We start from the raw sequence: 14,117 nt of genomic DNA, 5'->3' as shown, positions 1-14,117 counted from the left end.
GATGGAGGCTACACTGACGGCTACAGAGATGACACACACAGACACAAATGCCCCCACTCATCCTCACACCTCCTCCCACCTCCCCATGGCCCTAGCCCTGCAGGCAACACACACACACACACACACACACACACACCTTCTTCCTCACACACACACACACACCATGGTTAGGGCCTCCAATTAAATCAAAAGTGGTTTGTTTTTATTGGTCTTTTGCGCTGACAAGTGGGCTATCATTCTGACGGCTCTACCTGTCAGCGAGCAGCTGAAAACCCTCCGTTGACAATGCCCAATGCTTCCAATTAGAGGAGAATCAGACTCCTGCCGCGCTCGCCATCTTTCCAAACCCCCCAGCCCACCTCCCCTCCCCTCCCTCTTTTCTTCTGCACTCGCTCCACGATTTCCTCTCCCTCCGTCCCCCCCTCCCTCTCCCTCTCCAGGAGAAGGTGGTCTTCTGTCTCTGCAGCAAATTACCGACACAAAACGAAGGTGGTGGCGGCGGCGGCGGCGCTGGTGGTGGCGCTGGGAGTTGCTGCCGGTCCAGGGCCCCTGTCAGCATTAATGAGACGATGAAGGTTCATTTCGCTGCCACATGCATGTGCTAAATTCTTTTTCTTGTGTGACAGCTGACTGGGAAATGTGAGTGTTAACCTTATAAAAGATTCAGCGGGTTCTCATTATTTTCTGTCAACTCGCGCTACCTGATGGCGTTAAGGTGCATCATTTGCATCCTTGACTGGTCCGGGGCTGCAGCACCAGCTCCTGAGCTTCTATATTATTATTTTTTTATCCCTGCCTTTTTTATTTTCAAATGCTGTTTGTTTGTTGAGGAGTCATCTTTTTTTTTTTTTTTACATATATCCCCCTAGAAAGACACGCTCCGCTCTGTGTTCCAAAACGATACAGGTGCCAAAGTTTACTCAAAGGCGACACACGTTTTGACAAAACAAATCTAGATATGTATATTTAACAAGCCGGCTCAATTGGCTGAGTAAATTAAATGTGGCATGATGTTCTCTTTTCTTTTTTTTCCTTCTTCCCACAGAAAGAACCAGGAAGGCCCAGAAGGCATTATTAGTAGCGTATGGACAGGATTCCAATAATGCATGTGTACAGATAGATTATTAACACTGACAGGTCTCTGTGAACTGTTATGATGAAACTGCACCTGCATGGCGCAAGTTTATCTTCTTTTATGTTTTTACATTATTGATGCTTTTGCAAATATTCAAACGCCTGATCAGATAAAAATGTTAATACCAACAGAATTAAACTTTAAGGTCATCGGCCCACAGCCAGAAAAACACTCTTCACACTCTTAATATATATATATATATATAAGTGATCAATAATAACGTATTATTTAACCATCTGATGAAAAGAGATGGAGAGTGAGTGGTGTAGGGAAGGCAACGTGCCAAGCAAGCAGTGATCGTTTCCTGGAAACATTCCTGTTTCCTCTCTTTAACACGGATCAATAACAACCTCCCACACCATCCGACAGTGAGTGTGTGTGTGTGTGTGTGTGTGTGTGTGTGTGTGTGTGTGTGTGTGTGAGAAAAAGAGAGAAAGTGTGTGTGTGTGTGTGTGTGTGTGTGTTTCATCGCCACGGTAACAGTTGCACTGGCCCCTCAAATTCCGACCACTTCCTGGAGAGGTGAATACGAAGAAGGACAACGGCTTGACCATAGGGACACTTGTCCAAAATCTGCAGCAGCATGAGCCAGATCATTAAACCAACCACACACACACACACACACACACACACACACACACACACACACACACACACACACACACACACACACACACACACACACACACACACACACACACACACACACACACACACACACACACACACACACACACACACACAAGCTGCACTGTTTTCTGCCAAAAAGACATTTCTCAGCCTTTAAAGTATTTATATACCAACTAAAGGCCCAAGTTGAGAATTAATTTCTTTATTTTGACACATACGCTATATTCTATATCTGTATGGACGCCATAATCATGAAAATATTAATTAGTAACTGAACATTGAAACTCAAGTCCTGTGACAAGCAAACATGTTTCCGATTCTCCGGTTTCAGCTTCTCAAATGTGTTTTATATCATCGTTTGTTGCAATCTTTTTAATATTTGAGGTTTGCCATTTGGAAAAAACAAGAAATACAAAGATGTAACTTTTGTTTTCTTATGATGATTATTTTTAATTTGTGATTATCACAAATAAAAAGAAAAAATAAAGTATAATGGAAATAATCTTTTGTTTACAACCCAGATTTTGATCTAATGTAAAATAATCATGCCTTCCTAAATCTAGTACTTCTTTTTTTCTTTCAAATTATTATTTTTTTCATCCTCAACGAACAAGTTGCCTCGAGTGAAAGAAGCTGTGACGTATAAACTCATTTAGTCTCATTTAACCCACTTTGTTTCTTCAGAAGTTGGGAAAATAAACTGCTAAAATTAAAAAATCAAATGAACAAGTACTTTTTGTTCTCTTCTAGCCAAACAAATCAGAATAATGAAAAGCTTTTTTCCAAGTTGTTGTTTTTTTGAAAGGCCACGTGACGCGACGATCACAAAAAGTCCGTTTAATCGGCCCATTATTTATTTACCAACACGAGTGAAGCCCCGTGGACGCGCAGCGCGGCGCCGCAGCCACAGGATAAAGAGACGAAGACAAAAGAAAAGTCTGGGAGAGAGAAAAGCATCAAACCACTGCTGCTTCTCATGCACCAGCAGAGGAGAAAGAAACAGCCAAGTCAGGGTGTGAGTGTGTGTGTGTGTGTGTGTGTGTGTGTGTCTCTGCCTTATATCTGTGTTGTCCCCGCCTCACATGTGACAGCTTGCAGCCGTGATGGGACCCCATGGGAGCGGGGAGCGGATTCACTAACCTGCCGGTGTCTGAGACCGTAACGCGCGCCTCCAATCTGGTGGTCACATGGGGGGGAGGGAGGGATGGAGGGGGGGGGGGTGTCGACGATGATGAGAGGGGGGTTTGTTAGATTATTAGGGGGCTGTCGAAGGCCGCCTCCGCGCGGGTGGGGGGTTCAAACTGTTGTGGTGGAGTAGGATGGAGCTCAAAGTGCACGCGGTGGCATTTCACGCATGTTATAAGGTGAAACGTGCGCACAATGGCGAAGTCACGCAAAAAGGGCCTTGGAAGTTTTTTGCGTCACGCTGCTCGGGACTTGTTGTGAATAATTACAAAATGGACCATTAGGGCGATATTGTGCTCTGAGTTACGAGACTTTGTTTTATTGTATCTCGTTAATATCGGCAAAAAAAACCCCTTTTTACGACCAAAGTTGAACAAAAGGGTAAAATGAAAAATGAAAAAAAATAATAAAAATATAAAATTAGATATAGAGTGAAATGTCCAGCAATAATAGTGGTGAAATATTTAATATAATATAAGTATGTGGCTAACAAAATGTATTATAACAATAAACAAAATAATAACAATAATAATAATAATATAAATAATTTAAATAAAATTTTGTCAGATGTCTCGGTGCAATTTTTCACTAGAAAAACATTTACGCCTTTAAACGAAGTTATATCACATAATCCGATTAACAAATAAAACAAAACTGAAATTAAAATGTTTTTAATGATGATGATGATAATAATACAATTTTTAAAATGCAGGCAGTGGATGAAGGAAGCGTGTGGAGGTGGAATGAAGGAAGACGCCGAGCCGCTGCGCACACACACACACACACACACACACACACACACACACACACACACACACACACACACACACACACACACACACACACACACACACACACACACACACACACACATAATAACCCCATTATCAGCCTCATCAATGATGTAATGAAAGCAAACAGTGTGAAAATTGCCTGTAAACAGTTGGATCTGAGTCTCCTGATGAATTCAGTGTCTCTTTTATCAAAGTGGAGGGAGGATGAGGATGAGGGGGGGAGGGTGGAGGGGAGGGGGGAGTGAGAGTGGGCGTGTAGGGAGGTCCACTTCCAGCTCCCCCTCTCAGCCAATGGAGGCTCGTCACTGGGGACTCACGTGGACGCGGCGCTCTTAAAACCCTCGCTCCTGACTTTTTCCTCAAGTTCAATTTTTTGGGTGGGTGTTTCCTCCATCACACCTCGTCCCTTCTACTCGCCAGTTGTGTCTGTTTAACCCACTTTACCTCTCTTCTCTCTCACACACGCACTCACACACACTCTCTCTCTCACACACGCACTCACACACACTCTCTCTCTCTCACACACACACACACACACACTCTCTCTCTATTTCGTCTTCCTTCCTCGCTCCTTGCAGCGCATCGTCCTCCTCTTCCTCTTCGGCTGCTGCAGCTCTCGGACTCTTCTCACTCTCCGCTTCCTGTCCTTCTTTTATTTCCTTCCTTTCGTTTTTTTCTCTTGTTCTGCTTGAAGAAGAAAGAATGACAAGAGTTTCCTTTCGCCGGTGCGGCCACATGACTCCGCTGCGGGCTCATCGGGTCTGACGCGCCTGTGACCTGTCCATGGTGCTGAACACGCGTTTCCCACGAAGAGGAGGAAGAGGAGGAGGAGGAGGAGGAAGAAACTAACCCGGCTCTCTCTCGGCTGCTGCGGCGACGTTTTCCACAGACAGTCAGTATTTCTTCTGCAGGAGGGAACATCTCGTCTCGTCCTCGGGCTTTTGAGAATTCCCATCAGAAGGAGTTGATGCTGTAGGAAGAAGCATCGATTTGAGGAGGACTCGTCTTTTTCTTTCCGCTTGTTGAGACTGGAGATATTTTTCCTCTGTGAAGAACCAGGGAGCTGGAAAATTATTCTTATTCCAAAAAACATTTTTGGCGCTGGGGAAGGGAGGGCTCGTTCTCCTCTCCTGGATCAACTGAGACTTGAACACCCACATCCTCCTCCTCCTCTCCTCCCTGAAATACAAACTTGTCCTGAATACCAAATGGTAGTTTGAGGAGGCCGCGCGATTCGAGACAATGGAGGCGTCTGCCAACGGGTCCAGTTTCGGCATCGACTCGCTGCTGTCCCACAGGCCCGGCAGCCCGGTGTCCAAGGGGGGCAGCCTGGCCGGCGAGTGCCGCTCGCCGCTGGAGTTCAGCCCGTCGCGCTCGGACGCGGAGAGCGGCTGCTCGTCGCCGCCGCCGTCGCCGTCGTCGAGGCGGGAGTGCGTGGACGAGGCGGGCCAGAGGCCAGGTCGCGGCGGCGGCCACGGCGGCCACGGCGGCCACGGCGGCCACGGCGGCCACGGCCTGCCGCCGCACCTGCAGCACGCGCAGATCTCGGCGGGCTCGCAGCAGCGCACCGTGACCTCGTCGTTCCTCATCCGGGACATCCTCGCGGACTGTAAGCCCCTGGCCGCGTGCGCGCCGTACTCCAGCAACGGGCAGCCGACGCAGGAGGCGGGCAGGCTGGTGTCGAAGATCGCGGACGACTTCATGGACAAGATCCACAGCAACTCGTCGTCCGACAGCGAATATAAAGGTGAGGACCGGGAACGATACCTGTGTGTGTGTGGGTGTGTACGGATGAAGGGGCCAGCGGAGGGGAGGAGGTGCAACTGATTTGGCGTTTTGGTTATATTGTAGACTTTTAAAAAATGAAACTCATTCAAAATCATGTGTGATTACTATTAAAATTTTATATTTGACCTTTTTAACACCGACATGTTTGTATGCGGTTCAGCTTCTGCAGGGTTTCTGTCCTGGTGCATCTTGAACTGTGTTAAAAACATTTTAGATTTTTTGATTTGGACAAGGCTCATTAATTATTGATAAAATAATGAATGAGATAGAACAAAATAAAGAAATAAAAAAAGGGTCTTAAACTAAAAATTTCTAATCTGGGAAGATGGAGTTGTGCACGAAGGTTGGAACAACAGTAAATTACATTTTCAATGATACCCAAACAGAAATCTAAAATAATATAATTTCAGAATAATTGATAGGAATATATGTAAATGTAATATTTTGCAATAATATTTTTGAGATAATAATGAAAAAAACAATGTATAAAACATTATTGAAAAGGGTCATTTTCAAATGTGTTTTAGGCCTAATCTGATTTTTTTTTCTCTCTTCCAAAACAAAATATTCAAAAAATATATATATAATATTCGGTAACTCATCTTCTTTTAAAAATAAATTGTGAAAAACATTGACACAATAACACCGGATGATCTCATTTGCACCAAATCTGAGTCACCAATGAGCAACAACAACAAAAATCACTGTGCTCCACCGATGCATCACGGTGTAGCGAAAACAAACAACTTCTCCCTGCCTGACCAAAAAATGAATAAGATTCGTTTAAAAAATATTAAAATGAGTTATTACATTTCAAAAAACTATCATGTTGGAAGCTTCTGCGCAGAAGCAGAAGAACCCAGAGAGCCCGGCGTGAGGATGTGTCGGTGTGTGGGAGGCAGAGATGACAGGGTCGCCTCCAGATAAACACCATCAGGAGCCATAACACACATGTCACCTCCACTGACAGTTTAATGAAGCGGCGCCTGGGAAACACACTCACCGCTGCAGGCTACAGCGGAGGAACACGGGCCGCAACTCAAATCATATTTAATACCAATAAAAATATATATATATATACATATGTTATTAGCCTCTTATTATAATAATAAGATTTTTGTTATTATCATCCGATTTTTATCCCGATTTTTTTCACTTCCTATTAACTTTTCTCGTCAGTTGTCATACGTGTGTTTCCGCGCGTCACGGTGTGGATTTGGAGATGGCCATGGACGCGCTGATTGATTGATTGATTGATTGATTGACTGAAGGAGCCCCGGGGCCCCACGGTGCTGCCACCAGTGCCTGCTGCCTGTTATACCGCGGCGGGGCTTTGATTTCCTCCTATAATATTTCAGGGGATTTGATGCAATTTGTCCCCGGCGCTAATCAGATTTGTAAGCGCGCGCGCGAGGGCCTCGCGCCCGCCCCGGCTCTTGATTTCCACTCATTTCCACGCTCCTGTGAAGTTTCCTCCTCCCGGTCGCGGTTGAAAGGCTCCGTCCTTTCCCTCGTGGCTCAATTAAGGCGGATTATTGCGCTGCTCGGGACGACTCAACTCTTCAACTACCGGGATCTCTCGCCTCGCTCGTTTCCTTCAACCCCCCCCCCTCTTCTTCTTTTCTTTTCTTCTCCGAGAGAATTGAAGGCGAGCACACGTATCAATGCTCGCCCTGAAAATGACAGCAGCGCAGGAGGAGAACAAAGACTGACGAGAGGAGGAATCAAAATTGGAAGTGTGAATATTGGAAGAAGCTTTTCATAACAATTTAAGAGCGAATCAAATAGCTCGCACACATCGCCCATAGGCACCGACTCCGTGATTCACATCGCTCTGCATCGAACCTCGACGTGCTGCTGAAAAACCTCACACGTCATTTTACATTTTAACAATAAACATTCCATTTTTTCTTCATCATGAAGCAAATTGTGTCTTTGGGATCTAGGATACAAATTTGGAGAAAAAAAATGATTTTTTTTTTTAAATAATTCAAAATGAACATTACAAAAAATGTAATTCAAATCTTTTGGTATGGGAGAAGAACAAATCTTTAGAAGATATATTTATATATTTTGGCCACTTCATTCTCACACATGAAATTGATGCTTAGAAAAAACTTGAAGCTCAATTTCCTATTTTACGATTTCTTTCCGAAATCAAAACCCTTTCGTTATAATAAGAAGGGTCCGGGTCATCACCGTCTCTAATCCATCTTTAATCCAGGTTACACTGATAGTCGTCTGCTGTATTTATAGATTATCATGCTGCACTGATTTGTCTCCGTGTGTATGGAGGCTGCACGTCCACTGAACACGACCAGGGGCCTCTCGCTTCGCGTCTATAACTTCTACTTCTTCTCCCCGCTCCTCCAGTGAAAGAGGAGGGCGACCGGGAGATCTCCAGCAGCAGGGACAGCCCCCAGGTGCGGCTGAAGAAGCCCCGCAAGGCGCGCACGGCCTTCACGGACCACCAGCTGGCGCAGCTGGAGCGCAGCTTCGAGCGGCAGAAGTACCTGAGCGTGCAGGACCGCATGGAGCTGGCGGCGTCGCTCAACCTCACCGACACGCAGGTCAAGACCTGGTACCAGAACCGGAGGTGAGAGACGCTCCACGGAGGGGGGGGGATCTGGGGACGCCATGTTTCCCATCATCATCGCCCTAAAGGTGGATCGAGTTCAGCTCCAGGCTGCGGATGAGTCACCGACACCAATCATCCTGTTAATCACTAATTCATCCGCCGTTTGTTCGGATCGATCCATCACTCGGCCCGTCACGCGTGACACGGGACACGGGACACGTCACCGTCTGACACGAGCCAAAAAGAGACGTCATCAGATTTCTGAATTATTGTAAATGTTGGATCAGTTCATAAGATCGGTTAGCGACGAACTGACGCATCGATTAACTGCTTCACATTTACTTCACTACGTTTACGTGGATTTTTTGTTCGATCATCGATTGATTGACAGCTGATTCATTGATCTGAACTTTGATTTAAAAAATTTTTTAAATTGCTCTCTATTTCTGATAGAAATCATAGAGATTTTTTTTCTTCCTTCCATGAACACAAATCCAATTTCTAGTTGTTTGATTACCTGACAGTGCTGAGATTATTTATTTCGTTTTCAGTATTTCTTTTTCATCCGATCAAATTAATTTAACAGTTTGCAAACATAGGTGTCGACTTAGTTTCTTCTTCTTGTTAATAAATAAAACCAGACAGCGAAACCGTCTCCTTCTCATGCTGAAACATGTTTTCTGCATTTTTCGCTTCAATCACCTTCAGCATTTATTTATTTTTGTTTTGTTGTTGTCTGCATATAAATGTAGCTTCGACTCTCCGGCAACTAAATGACACACAAATAAATATAAAAACATCACTCTGGATATTGTATGAATTATGCATCGTTGCATGTGTGCATATCAATTATTCAAACAAACCACTATATCTACTCAATTATCTTTATATATGAATTATTCACCTGCGTGGAGTGGCGATCTATAGCAGACGTCCTTGGGTGTGAAGACCAGTGGCAGGCTGGAGATTTTGGTGATTTTAGAAAAAAAAGAAAGAAAGAAAAATGGACTCCTGACTTCTAACTGAACAGATGGGAGTTGTTCTGGTTTTTAAAGAAAAACATTTGTGTGTTGTCCTTCCAGGACAAAGTGGAAGAGGCAGACGGCGGTGGGACTCGAGCTGCTGGCGGAAGCCGGGAACTACTCGGCGCTGCAGCGGATGTTCCCGTCCCCGTACTTCTACCCGCAGAGCCTCGTGTCCAACCTGGACCCCGGCGCGGCCCTCTACCTGTACCGGGGCCCCTCGGCGCCGCCGCCCGCCCTGCAGAGACCGCTGGTGCCGCGCATCCTGCTGCACGGCCTGCAGGGGGGCAGCGAGCCGCCGCCCCCTCTGCCCCCCATGTCCGGCGTGCTGCCCCGGCCGGGCCAGCAGCGGTGAGCCGGCCCCCCTACTGCAGCCAGGGACTCGGGGAGAAGATTTTTTTTTTAAAACGAACAAAGAGAAAAATAAAAAACTGATCAGCCTTTATGAAAAGAAAAGGAAAAGGACTGAACCCTGTGGACGCAGCAAGGACTGAAACTCAAACTGTCCACGAGGGAGGATTGTTTTTCTCTCTTTCTTCTTTTTTAAAAAGGACATCCATTTTATTTATAACTTATTTATTTTTCGTTATGAATCAAAGTATCTAAGTTATGTATTTATTTGATCCAAGTTTCAGTATTTGTCCGTGTTTTTTTTACCAACAGATGAAAAAAAAAATGTTGGTGGCACTTTGACCTACACAGCTCAGAGCCAATTAAGACCCCTATTGGCTTATTACCATAATTATTAATACTGTTATCATCATCATCATCATTATTATGTGGACGTTCGTGGCGGAAACCGAGATCTTCCATGTGATTTGAATATGAGGAGATCCAAAGCAACAATTACTTCTTTTTTTTTTTTAATTTCTTTTGTAAATTTCATTTTTTTTTCTCTAGAAGAAGAGCAGCAGTCATAAACCTGTAAATAAGAATATTTTGCATTTTATTCGAAAGAGACTGGTTTTAAAAGATTTTTTTTTCGTTGGTTTGATTTGTTCATTTTGTGAGTCTCTCCTCAGACCACGGTGATCCAGTTCAACAGACTAGGCTAGATGAGCCATCAGAAACTATACATGCGAGGGAGTCAGAGAAATAAGATAATATTAAAAATAATAATGATACATTTAAGGAAAAGAGGAAAAGGGAAGGAAAACCTGCCTGGGACCAAACACGAGCTACAGAAAGAAAAGAATATATCAAAGTCTTCTTGTTCTTAGTTGAGTAAAAATGTCGTCATTTATTAAAGACAAAATTTTTTAAAAAAGGCAGAGGGGTAAAAGTGGGGGAGGCAAATCACCTCAGAGATGTTTTATTTTATATTTTTATTTTTCGGATCGGACTGCGGGTCCACGTGCAGCTGGAGCCGCCTGTTGATTTGCTCTCGATGTATTTGAACAGACGTCTTTGTGCATTTTACTTATTATTTGAATTAGTATTATTTTGGTTATTTCATATGACGCCGTGATTAATGAAAAAAAAACAGCCCTTAACTGTTAATACTCTCTCTCCTTTGGTGAAAATGTATATTGCAGATATCAAAAAACTTGTGGAGTGGTTCTCGTATATTTCCTGGATCGTTTTTTATTTGTATTCTTTTATTTTTGTTTACTTTTATTTTTATTCCTCTAACGCTCCCTCCTAATTTCGTGAAGTTAATTTTTTTTTTTTTTTGGTGAAATTCACAGCAAACGTTGGGACAGGAAAAAAAGGGGGAGGGCTTTGATGTAAAAGAGAATTACTTTTATAAATGTGGAAAATAAAAGTCTTTCATTTAACCACGTGGTCACTTGAGTGAATATATATATATATATATGTGTGTGTGTGTGTGTGTGGGGGGGGGGGGGGAGACAATAAATGCCACCGGAGGGTGTACTCAACACGTGGAAGATTTCTCCTCGAACACAATAGTAATCAGAAGTTGTGATGGACAAAAACGTTAATTTTTGTTGATATTTGCTGAAACACATCTGTGGTACGGTTGCAGAAACTGCAGTTTGTGGTTGTGTCAGGTTGTCATGTTACTTTAAAGTGCACATGGCATTTATTATAACTCTAAACTGCACACACTGTAGATTTAATCTTATTTCTCAAGTGTACATTTAAATATGATTTAATGCAAATAAAAAAAGCTAAATAATTTCATAAAATGTTAAAGTTTATACCAAATTAAAGTATGTTTGTTTATTTATTATTTTAGCTTTATTTCAGACTCAAACACTGTATTTCCATATCAAATATAATAACAGAGATATGTGTGATGCTTTTGAGACTTAAACAAAAACAGTTTTATCATAAAGTGAAGTGAACATGAGGAGATGATGGTGATGCTGGTGAAGCTTTTATTATTATTTCAAACTATCATTTTTCTTGAAGCAGCCAAGAAAATAATAATCAGTATTTTAAACTTGTCTCCCTGTTTCGAGTGAATCTGAACCGAACCACTTCTCTCCTCCTCTGTTTGGTTTCGTGTCGTCGATTTGATTTGTTCAATGTCGAAGATGAATTCTTTGATATATTAATAAGTGTAATAAGAGTGTCATGAGTGGAGCAGGTGCGTGTTCTTAACCTTTTCAACAAAAAAAAAAAGAGGAGCCTGTTAATATGTTAATGTCGTTCATGTGTTAATTACTGAAATAAGCTTATTGGGTTTTATCAATGCACGAACAGCCTCTGATTGAACGGTACAAGTTTGACTAGAGATTGATTAAGCGCGCGCACGTACACGTACCCGCACCCCCTCCCTCCCCCTCCGTCTTCCACACACGTTCAAAAGTGCAATCAAAGATCAATTCCAGCTAATGTCTTTAATGAAGGGCCAACAAAGCGGAGTGTCCAAACTGGAGCCCCCCCACCCCCTCCCTCCCCCGCCCCCCTCCCCTCCTGTCCCACCTCCCCTTCTCCACTTTCCAAAATTAACAGCCGCTAACTCCTATATTCGTTTTCTTTCTTCCTCTGTTCTTTCCATAAACAATGCAGGAGATGAAATATTAATGTCGCGCGCGGCAATTGTTTAAGTGCCCTAAATGATCCCATTTTGGAAATTGATTGTTTCCACCCGTCTCGTTCTCCTCGAGAGGCGCTGGATGCGCGCTCCGCTGCCAAGGCGGCGCCAACAGCTGGTGACCGGGCTGGAGCTGACTGCAGACCGGGGATCAGCGCGCTGACAGCTGGTCAGCGGCTCCACCACCGACCAACACCGCCCGCCCCTCCATCCCTCCATCCCTCCATCCATACAAATGTCACCAAACCCCCAGAAGGAGCCTCAGAAGTCACCCGGCCGCGGCGCGTCGGGGGTTACAGGAGTTCAGGCCGACGGACACGACTTGGCGTGTAGGATGTTAACGATTAGACAAAAGACTTTAATAGGTTTTAATTGAAAGTCGATAATGGCTCCGATAGCCGGCTCCCCCTGCTGTCAGCCGCGCATGGCACCTGTTATCCGGGGTGGGGATGGGGGCCGGGGGGCCTCCCTCCACTTAGCGCAGGCTTGACCAACGCCGTGACAGCATCGGACTGACGGGCCTCATGGTAACCGCCGCATTCACGATGCGGAAAATTGCATTAAAAATACAGTGGGGGCTCCCGGATGAATGGGAAAGTGAAAGAAGAAAAGAAACCACCTTCCCGAACTCAACTTGCCAAAAGATCATTATAGTCCCATCACGAGGATCCGTGACCGATTCAGATAACAACGGACCCTCCTCGTGGAAAAGAAGGGGTTATTCTTGCAAAGTGCACATCTGATTATATAAGGGGGGGGGGGAGCCCCCGTGTGTCTTGTTGGATGGCTCGGAGTTTTTTTTTTTTCTCCTCCTCTCTCCCTCTTTTCTTTGCATGTGAAAGGGCTGCTGGTAAATCCCCCGGCTCTTACCGTGGATTGTCCCCGGCTCAGGGTTAATGAAGTGCGGATGGAGTCTCGTTGAGCTCCCGACAGACAAAAAAAAAAAAAAAAAAGGAGAAGAAGAAGAAAAAAAAAAAAGGCTTATATACCCAGAGGATCAGTGACTCTGCTTAATCCCGTGCACTCCTTAGAATAATAATAATAATAATTACAATAATTCAAAAGAATAAACCAAAAAAACAAACCCTTTGATGAAATTAAGAGAGAATCAAAGCGTCATGGTGTGAGAGCTTTTTAGATTTTTTTTTCCAATTCCTTTCAATGGACCAAATGAGGCAAATCTGCAGCTCCACTTAAGGATTGTTGCAACAACAACAGTGCCAGCGTTTTGTTTAAAAAAAAAAAAAGGGGGGGGAAAAGATAATAAATCCACCAGGGGAGGATGAAAAATAGATCAATTAAAAATGTTCAAGAAGCGCGTGGCCTATATTTTTATCCTCCCAACAATGGGCCATAAACGAAGAGAAACTAATTTTCCAGTTTGGTGAAATTTATATGGGAGGCTATTATATCTGCTGTTAAATCAGGAGCAGGGATTACATCAATTTATTCCCACTTGCCTACAAGCCCCCCGCATGTACCCCACATACATACATGTGTATATGTGGGGCATTTGTGGAATCACCTTTTGAAGCCCCTAATAGCGCAAGAAGGCGCGTTACAAAACAGAGCAAAGGCGCTTTTTAAAAAAATTACACACAGACAAACCCTGTCGTGTAACACTCCAAACAAAGTGTTTGACTTTGGCTCGGAGATGAAAGAGGAGAAGTTAAAAGTTTATTTTTCTTTTACACTCCACACACACACACACACACACACACACACACACACACACACACACACACACACACACACACACACACACACACACACACACACACACACACACACACACACACACACACACACACACACACACACACACACACACACACACACACACACACACACACAGGCTCGTCCTCTCACTGTCGGCACAATGAAAGTTTGAAAAATTAAACATGGGAAAAGATTAAAGAGAGAAACACAAACTAGGACCGTGTACGAGTCTCTCTTTTTGGCAATATGGCCGCCTGTTTCA

The 14,117-nt window shown here is 44.0% G+C and overlaps 2 protein-coding genes across 2 annotated transcripts in view; one reads left to right on the top strand and one right to left on the bottom strand.

The window, feature by feature from the left end:
- The window catches only part of stom (stomatin), a 71,465-nt gene that overhangs the window by 34,932 nt on the left and 22,416 nt on the right, over nucleotides 1–14,117 (bottom strand). The gene's annotated exons all lie outside the window — the stretch shown is intronic.
- On the top strand, nucleotides 4,104–10,910 carry barhl1b (BarH-like homeobox 1b). Its single transcript, XM_035608062.2, has 3 exons — nucleotides 4,104–5,491; nucleotides 7,906–8,128; nucleotides 9,193–10,910. Exons 1-3 carry the CDS (start codon nucleotides 4,987–4,989, stop codon nucleotides 9,485–9,487), a joined length of 1,023 nt encoding a protein of 340 aa, XP_035463955.2. The 5' UTR covers nucleotides 4,104–4,986; the 3' UTR covers nucleotides 9,488–10,910.

This window comes from Scophthalmus maximus, chromosome 20 (genome assembly GCF_022379125.1).
Source record: "Scophthalmus maximus strain ysfricsl-2021 chromosome 20, ASM2237912v1, whole genome shotgun sequence".
Classification (NCBI taxonomy): Eukaryota; Metazoa; Chordata; class Actinopteri; order Pleuronectiformes; family Scophthalmidae; genus Scophthalmus; species Scophthalmus maximus.
The sequence above is the reverse complement of the archived record's forward strand: the minus strand, read 5'-3'. Positions and strand labels throughout refer to the sequence as shown.

Bases quoted from the DNA above. Each gene is read 5' to 3' on its own strand.
- barhl1b (XM_035608062.2), top strand. From the start codon at position 4,987: ATGGAGGCGTCTGCCAACGGGTCCAGTTTCGGCATCGACTCGCTGCTG. The intron at 5,492-7,905 runs GTGAGGACCGGG...CCGCTCCTCCAG, and splicing joins GTCCGACAGCGAATATAAAG to TGAAAGAGGAGGGCGACCGG. The intron at 8,129-9,192 runs GTGAGAGACGCT...TTGTCCTTCCAG, and splicing joins ACCTGGTACCAGAACCGGAG to GACAAAGTGGAAGAGGCAGA.